This window comes from Diachasmimorpha longicaudata, chromosome 2, assembly GCF_034640455.1.
Source record: "Diachasmimorpha longicaudata isolate KC_UGA_2023 chromosome 2, iyDiaLong2, whole genome shotgun sequence".
NCBI lineage: Eukaryota > Metazoa > Arthropoda > Insecta > Hymenoptera > Braconidae > Diachasmimorpha > Diachasmimorpha longicaudata.
The window spans coordinates 3,304,988-3,313,995 of NC_087226.1; the positions used below are offsets into that span (position 1 = coordinate 3,304,988).

At 36.6% G+C, this 9,008-nt stretch overlaps 1 protein-coding gene across 1 annotated transcript; it reads right to left on the reverse strand.

Moving 5' to 3' along the window:
* Nucleotides 1-339: 339 nt before the first annotated feature.
* LOC135172817 (uncharacterized) lies at nt 340-5,582 on the reverse strand. Its single transcript, XM_064139211.1, has 3 exons — nt 5,407-5,582; nt 4,150-4,736; nt 340-1,487 (listed from the first exon to the last, which is right to left on the reverse strand). Exons 1-3 carry the CDS (start codon nt 5,462-5,464, stop codon nt 1,008-1,010), a joined length of 1,125 nt encoding a protein of 374 aa, XP_063995281.1. The 5' UTR covers nt 5,465-5,582; the 3' UTR covers nt 340-1,007.
* Between the last annotated feature and the right edge of the window lie 3,426 nt (nt 5,583-9,008).

Consider the following 9,008-nt stretch of genomic DNA (forward strand, 5'->3'; position numbering starts at 1 on the left):
AGTAATTTTTCGACTTTTCTCCCCACGTACGAAATGTCAAAAAACTTCTTGATTTTTTTCCCGTCTAATGATTTAAAAAATTAGATTTCCATTGTTGACTATAACAAAAATGTTGATTTTCTCATAAACCACTGTACTGAGTTCTGATTTTTTAAGTTTTTTTGAAAAAAAAAACGGTCACTTAATTGAGGAAAAAATTACGATTCCAGTTGTGATTGGGTTTTCGAAGAATTTTCTGTAGTTTTCGATAATCTTTAGATTTACTAAAAGAGTAAAACTACTTTTAGTTTTACTTAGAGAGGGTCACGTGATCATAATTGGTAAACATAAACAAACTGTTCAAATAATGGTTTTATTGGAATTCAACATAATTACCAGTCTACAGAAACAATAAACAAACAGCAATTGGATTTGGTAACTATCAAATAATTATTTTGGCTGGAATCTTTAACCGCAGTTTGAGGTTATGTATCGATTTTCAAACAATTCCAACCGGGCCTTAAATTACAGAACAAGTGCTAGACAAATAGTGATCGTTTGTGCGTTTGGGTGTGAAAATGCACTGAAAGTGGTAGAAATTTCAGCTCTAATTTCCTAATTTATCCGATATTCTACAAAAAATTATCCCAACGGATGTGAATAATTTCGCAATATTGTGCGTAAATTACCTGAACACTATAAAATGTTCTCTTACCAAAAGCGTTCACTTCCCTTCATTCATAGCACCTTCAGTCGAATGAAAAAAAGTAAATTTCCTCTCATATCACTAATTTCACTCTCCACGAAAATAATTCTCGAATTTCCAGACGTTTATTTTACTGAAGGATAAAGACCTCAAAAAACCTCTACCAAAATCGTCATTAAAAAAAAATTAAATTATCCTGTAGTGCATGATAATTTCATATCGCAAAATGTGTCCTAACCTAACCTAATTTCTATCGAAACTTTACTTGAATGAGACAAAATTGGGGGGGGGTCTGTGCAGTAATTCCCATGGAATAAATTACTTATCCTTTTTTTACAGGAACGAATCCTCCCAAATCTTTACTATCCCTTAACGAGAATTTCCTAGAGTTCGGAAAATGACTATAATAAGGGTGGGAATCACTGATGCCATTGAATCCACCATTATAAGTCGGATAAGACTCGTAATAGTCAGGATGATGCTCCTGGAAGGCAACAGGTGCGTAAATTGGAGGTGAAGCCGGGTAAATTTCCGACAGGGGCGGATATGGAGGGTAGACTGTTTGAATTGTAGGACTGTAGGTAACCGACGTTAGGTCAACTCCAGAGATGTTCTGTGACTGACCTCCATAGTACCATCCACTAGGGTCTTGCCAAGTTGATGATGGGATTGGTGTCGTGGTCATGTCGGTGGTAACTTCGGTGGTAGGGGGAGCTGGATCGGTGACATTATCTCCACCGGGGGGTTTTCGAGTTGGGTCTTGTCGACTTACTTGTTTCAGAAGGATTTCATTGCTGTTTGCCTGGTAAATTGTCCAACAATCATTCATGAATTTTCGAATATTATTCTATACCTGACGGTCTACACCTCATGATCGATTTGCTTATCAACCCACATCGTAAAATGATCATCAGGTTCACCACATGTGCTTTATTTAAATGCTTATGACCTTATTTATAACGTTACGTAATCTTCCAGTCAAAACTACATTCGGTGAAATTACGGAACAGTCACGCACTTTTTCAGTGAATTTGCAGGAAAAAGTGCAAAACGTTGGGTAAAATATTGTTGAGGGGAATAGTCCTATGGGTCAATAGACTCAGAGCTGACCATTATGGTCTTGATCAGTCACTTGAGCGAATCGGTCTGGTCGCATCGCCAAACTGCAAATGTGGTCATGAAGAAGAAACCATAAATCATGTCCTGTGGTAATCGTAATGCTCCCTGTACAATGATTATAGACAGATTATGTATCAGAAGCTCGATAAGAATAGAATGTTTCCGCCATATCAAATATGGGAGTTTCTAATCAGACAAGATTAAACCGTTTTGGTAATAATCAATGAATTCTTCTGCATATGTACCTTAAAAATATGAAGATGGCCAATTATTGTTAACTTAGACTCAAGACCATGATGGTAAACAACTCATATCTGTACACACTAGTTCTAGAAGATGAAAAATATGTATGCAGATTCAACTATGTTTGTTCAAAAATGCTTAAATAAAAAAAAAGGTTGGAACGTTCAGTGAAAAAATGCGTAACTGTTCCGTAATTGTTACTGAATACTGTTTTCACTCACCGATTACGGAAGTAATTTTTCAAGAATTTTTCTCTCCATGTAAACCTTAAGTGGACTTACCATCAGAGTGAAATTTTCAATTCTATTATTTTCTAGGGTGAAATGTTTATTATTCGGAAATTTGTTTACAAGTAAACGAAAAGACACTTTTTGACGCGGGCTGAACGTAGCGGCAGTGACAAAAATGTACTATAAAAATTAGGGAGGAGCCAGTAGACAGTGGGGAACGTTGAATGAAATTATAGTTTTACTGGATCTTCCGTAATTTTTACCGGTTCTTCTTTATCGCTTCTGAATTACGGAATTTTGACGCGATTTTTAGCGAACTTTTTCTCTTCGTGTGACATAATTTTTTTTCTTAGTGTAATACAAACGAAAATCTTTGTATGTGAGGTAAATCGTAAGTGGCTTTTTGCGATGAAAATTCAATAGTGAAAGTGAGAACCGACGACAATGACCGAGTACGTTAAGGTGGTATAAAGTATAAGAACTAAAATCAGAGCTTATCTGATGGAGAAAAGAAATCTGATAAATAATTATAATGAGAATTTCAACATTATATCATAGTTTCGTAGTAAGAAAATCACTAATATTATAATTTTCAATTATAAAATCTTCCCATTTAGCGTATTATCAAAGTGATTTTTTTTTCTCCACAAATTTGCTTAAGGGGTTACATGGGTTTCAAGGTTTCAAAAAATCGATTTTTTTTTGTCTTATTAAATTCTATAACATCTCTAGAATATTGTCCTAAATTTTCAAGTTGATCCGAGTAATAGTTTCGAAGATACAGCCCTGAAAAGACGGACGCCCGAGGTCAGGTAATTCAAAGTGTCTAGAGCCGTTTAAAGTGTCTAGAGCCTAGATAAGCCAGGGTTCGTCATCGACAGGAGCAAAAGGATGCCCTGGACATTGCAGCTGCAGCAGGTTCTCTACTTTATGGCCCAGGAATCGACGATTCAATGTAAGTTGAAAAAAAGATTTTTTTTCCCACTTTTATTGTCTCCAAAACTTTAAACGCGTTTTTCTCAAAACTATATTTTCAAAGTCGGTTGTCAAGATTTCTCGCGAACTACTCAACCGATCTTAATGAAATTTTACACAAGTCTTCGAGATATCATTTACAAGGTCTTGAACGAAGGATTTTTTTTTTTTAATTACAACTATTTAAAAATAAAAAAATTTCGAGAAATTTTCATCAAAATTTGCATTTTTTTATAAAAATGTCTGCCAAAAATCGAATTTTCATTTTTTTTTTCCTTCGTCCAATACCTAGTTTATTGTCTTTACTAAAACACGAATTTCCTTTCATTTCAGATAATCCTGAAAGAAGTTCTGCTGACAACGCGGAGGCACCTTTTTTCCGAGGGACTGCCGGAAATGGCGTCGTAATGGCCGCCATCTTGATATTTTTTTTTGAAAATTTCACAAAATGTTTATTAAATATGTATCTTTTAAATAATAAAAAGTTTCATCTAAATATTTCATTTTTTATATGCAAAAAAAATTATTGAAAAAAGGCCGTTTTTTGCCCGAGGAAACCCATGTAACCCCTTAATCACCGTTTTTTCAACACAATATTAAATTCTATTCTTCTATAATTAATGAATCTCGTATGGGGTTTGGCACGCGGAGCCAAGAGGGGGAAGGGTGACCTCCTAGGGTGACTAAAAATGAAGAAAATAAGAGCCTGATAATTAACTATCGAAAGATTCCCCAAAGTCTACTTAAGAAGGCACAAGCACATGGATTACTTTAGCCAAATCGCGGAAGACATTTTCCTAATTGGTCAATGCCATCGTCATATGGTGAACTTTTCGGCAGGAAATTCAAATACTCAACCTTCGTAAAATAAAAACCAAATAAAATTAAATATCTTACAATTTCTTCAGCAATGGAAGCCTTCACAATGTCCTGTAGGGTCGTGCGATTAACAACCACGTAATCATCATTAGCAGCGTCAACCTGAACCACCTCCTCCGAGGACTGGCTCAGCTGCTCCTCATCTTCTCGTACCTTTTCATCAAGCTGGCCCTTCAGTTCTTTAATGGCGTCTTGCACAGACCTCAGTGTCTTGTTCAAAAGCGCGTTAGTCCGCATTGCAATAATATAAGCATAATTGAGGTTGGAAATGCTGGAGGGGGAAATGTTCGGGAGTGGAAGGAATTCAGATGAACCAAAGCTGAGATCTAAATCATTTGGAGGTGCCTCTGTCGTTGTTGCTAATTTTGAGATACGGTTGAAGTTGCCTGGTAGATTGAGAGTGGAATCGAGTGCTGCTGCTCCAGCGATGCTGCCCAACCCCAAGCCAGTCCAGAAGGACAGACCTGAAAAATTTCTGGATTTCCTTGTCGAGTTTTGGCGAGTTTCATTTTTCAGTAGAATTATTGGTTTTGGAATTGGAAGTGTCACGGGAGCTGTGGTTTCATTCAGCTGCCAAAATCCATTGTCATCAGTTCCTTCGACGTCTGTAAATGTGATTTTTGTTACATAAACTGTTCAAATATTGTTGATTTTGTTTTTTCGTGTGGGGGGGGGGGGGGGGCTGGGACATCTTGGTCTGGACTATCCATTTTTCCAGTAATTTTTTCTTGTAGAATTGTATCGAGAATTATTCTGACTCCCTACCTACAATTTTTGATTAAAACTGTTCAATTAATCTACTGGATTTAAAGTAGAAGTTAATAAAAAAATACTGCAATTTTGCACACATTTCCTTGAAATTGATGTGTAGCAGAGCTTACTCATATATCAGTTGTCTGACATTAAGAGTTTTCAATTTTGTCTTTTGGAGCTTTCACTGAATGGCGGTCTGGAAAAATTTGGCCTATTAATTTTTTTAATTTTATTTTTTTTAGGAAACTACTTGAGGTTTCTTCTTATTAATCAAATACTATTATTATGACTATTATTAAATTGATTCATTTTGAATCTGATGTCGCCCTACGAATGGAAAATAATTCGAGTCATTTGGTTTTTTATAATTTTCTCAATTCCAATTTGGAAATGGTCTTCGAATTACATAATTTATTCACGATATACAACGACGACTAAATTATTTCTATCATTTTTTTTGTCCACCAGACGATTTGGAATAACAATTTCACCTGATTAATAAATGTAACAATTAATAATTACCATTTTGAAGGCTCTGCATGAGCACATAAACTAAAATTGTCACTATAATTTTTGACATCGTGTCTTGTCGCTGGTCAATATGCAACTGAGGATATTTTTTAAGGTACGAACAATCTTCTCTCCATTTTATGCGGGTGTTTTTTATTATTCATACCCACATGTTTCTGTTTAGATGAAAGTGCCTTTTTTTGATAGAAGCATAGTTTCACGGATTATCCGAGTGGGTCATTGTGTTGCTGTCGTCAAGTCAATGTACATTGATAATATTCTCTCTCATAAACTTTTCGTTTTCTAGCAGAAAATAGATCAATCGTGAGAGAAGGTCATCTGGTTTCGATAGTATTATTCAATGACGGATTGATTTTTTATTAAGAAGCATAAAAAAACTATTGACATATTTTTTTTTAGGTCATGCCCTTTTCGGTTGTAGAAAAATTTCTTTTTTTCACATTATCGTATCATTTGTTTTTATAGCTAAACCCCACTTTTAGATATTTTTCTTTTCCCTCCATTTGATTGTTTATAAAATATTCTGAAAAGCTATGGAGATCACCTCAAGGATTTTTTTATTTGTCATTAAAAAAAACAGATACAACGGTTGTGACTTTCCCGTCATTGGATAATCAAAACCATTAACGCATTATAGTCGACTTTCTAACAGGACAAAAAAGCATATATAGAATTTCTTCTGATAATTCTAACTTTATAAACTGTTGATGAAAATATATTTTGTAAGTTTATTGCTTGCCTTTTTAATGAAGCAGTTCTACTTTGTGGCATGTCAAACACGCAAGATATATTTCTTATTTTGCTATTTTTTATTCCCATTTTCTTTTGTACAATTAAATTTTTTCCTTGAGCAAATTCCTCAATAAATCTACAAAAACTTAAAATGTTGAGGTGCATTCCCTAGAGTCCAATAAAATCATAGAATTCTTTCGAATGTTTTCGGAATATTGCTCATTATATTTTTCATTATCTTTTCCTTTAAGAAGTTCCATCGTTTTTGCTAAAATAACCTTCAATGTCCCCCACCTATAAGGAACCGCTCTAATCGTTTTATTGACGGTAACCTCTGCGCGTAGAATTACTTATAGATTCTTTTCCCCAAATATTTAATTGTCCACTGTAATTATCATTTTCCAGCCTACTACAAAGGTGTTTATTAGCAGGATTATTGCCTTCTTTTCCTCGACCCTCAAATATTTCAAATTCATTTTTTCACTCCTATAATTTTTCATCGTCAGTAGTGTCGCGATCATCATTGTAGGGACATCTCGACGGAGATCCGTTCCCTTCTTTCCGTGTTATAGTCCACCTTTCTTTTTTGTAAATATATGTATGTGAAACTTCGAATAAAAAATATTGTGTGTCAATTATATCAATTCCTACTTTCTTCAACATTAACACATAAAACAACTACACAAAGAAAACCTCGCGTGTAGTGTATATTCGAAAATATCGCTCTGTAGAGGACAGATTCCTAGAATTTACAACTCTAAGAAATTCAAAATTGAATGTGATATTCGAACGAATATAAAACATACTTTTTGTTTCAACAAGTTTTTATTCAGCACACACAGACGACCGCAGTTAAAAATCTTACCTACTATCAGAAAAACTTCCAAAAGATTTGAAATTTTGTCAAATAGTAGGTATGAGTTGATGCTAACTCTGGATATAGGCTTAACTCGACAAGTCAAGTCATTTTTGAGACATCCTGATTTGTTTATAATTCGTTTTTTCGAAAAATTTCCAAAACTAAGCAAGGTATCAAAGTTTTTCTTTCTTCAAGTTGTTCATTATCATTGAATATATTAGAATCGGCCAAAAACTGGGAAGTGAAGACTGAAAGAAAACATACTTACTGTCACTTTTCTGTTTTTGAAAAAAAAAATTGTTTGCCCTCACTCACTTGCACAAAAATTGACCTATTAACTTAAAATTCGGATGAAATCTTCCTTTAGTCACTGTAACGCACTGAATTGAAACTGAGCTTAATTGAACGATTAGTTTCAGAGATATTCAATTTTCAGTGTAAAATGAGTATGTGGAATATCTCAAAATTGAAAGGACCAAATTCGATTTTTATATGAAACTTTTAGTCCTTATGTCCTCTGTCATAATTCATTGAATAAAATTGGAGAAAAGAATAAAAATAAACAAATGAATATTTTGTCATAAAAAGTTGGATGTTTTTGTTCGTTTTGCTGTTTAGACCTATACAATAGGTTCTCGAAGTGGCCACCTCCAGCGAGGATGCAGAGTCGGGCCCGTTGAAGCAAATTGGCCCTCATTCGCTCCAGTTCCTCAGGAGTCATAGTTGCAACTGCAGCGTGCAGCAGTGCAACCATTTCCTCCTGATTCGCGGCGTGATGAGCGTGTACGCGCGACTCCAGAGTATCCCACAAGAAAAAATCGAGTGGGGTAAGATCTGGAGAACGCGGGGGCCACGCAACGGGTGGTTGGCGTTGTCTTGCCCTGTCCCGGTCGTTCCGGTTCCCGATCCAACGCTGGGGAAACCATTGGTTCAGTAGCTGAACCACTGGAACGCAGGTATGGGCTGGTGCTCCGTCTTGCTGAAACCATACATCTCTGGAAGTCGGACCATCACCAAGTATCGCTGGAAGCCGCTCCTGCAGGAACCCCAAATAGTTCCCACCCTGCAAAAAAAAAGGTAATTATTGACAGAAACCTATGATATCGGGTTAGACATCGAAGTCCAACAAGAAAAGCAGTATTGACAATGGGGCATACTTACGTCGAGACGTCCTGGAAGATGATGAATGTGGACTTCATCGCCAAGGATTCCTCCCCAGATATTTAACGTTTCCCAGCGATACTGGAACTTGGAACTTCTTGCGAGTCGGGGGTTTTCAACCGCCCAATGATGCTCATTGTGCTGGTTGCCATCCCCTTCTTCGCTAAAAGTTTCTCGTCCGTCCATAAAATGTTCCTGATGAAGTTTAACTCTTCACTTCTGTCGAGGAGCTATCGACAGAAGGCCAAACGCTTCGGGAGATCTTCCGGCTTCAAGTCCTGGACCGGGGTAAATTTCCAGGGGCGAAAGCCTTCTTCCTCTAAAACTCTCTGTACCCTGCTCAGTCCAATTCCCAATGAAGCCGCGATGGTGCTAATCGATTGTTGTGGATCCTCCTCCACGGCCTCCAGGATCGCCTCCTCCACGCGAACCCCAGCAGCATCTCTTGGACGCCCTTCTCCCCCATATCCCAGGAGAATATTTCCCTCTCGAAGACGTTGGAGGGTGTCTCGGAAAGTACGTGGATCAGGTACCACTCGTTGAGGGTACTGTTCCGCGTACAACCGTGCTGCTTTGACGCCATTACCCCCCGCAACACCGTAACTAGTCACCATATCGGCATATTCCGCAGCGGTGTACTTCGCCATTACAATTTCGATATGAATAAATTTGACCACACTGCACTTTTTTATCACGAATGGAAGAACACTAGTTCGAGTATAGAGCAAGAAAACGTAAAATCCAACTCTGTCTTCAAAGAGGTTTTTCGGGATACTGACGCTTTGGAAAAATTGGTGGAGAAATTTCCTCTGTTAACTATAAAATAATAATTTTTATTGCT

Bases quoted from the DNA above. Each gene is read 5' to 3' on its own strand.
- LOC135172817 (XM_064139211.1), bottom strand. From the start codon at position 5,464: ATGTCAAAAATTATAGTGACAATTTTAGTTTATGTGCTCATGCAGAGC. The intron at 4,737-5,406 runs GTAATTATTAAT...TCACATTTACAG, and splicing joins CATGCAGAGCCTTCAAAATG to ACGTCGAAGGAACTGATGAC. The intron at 1,488-4,149 runs GTAAGATATTTA...ACAATTTACCAG, and splicing joins CTTCCATTGCTGAAGAAATT to GCAAACAGCAATGAAATCCT.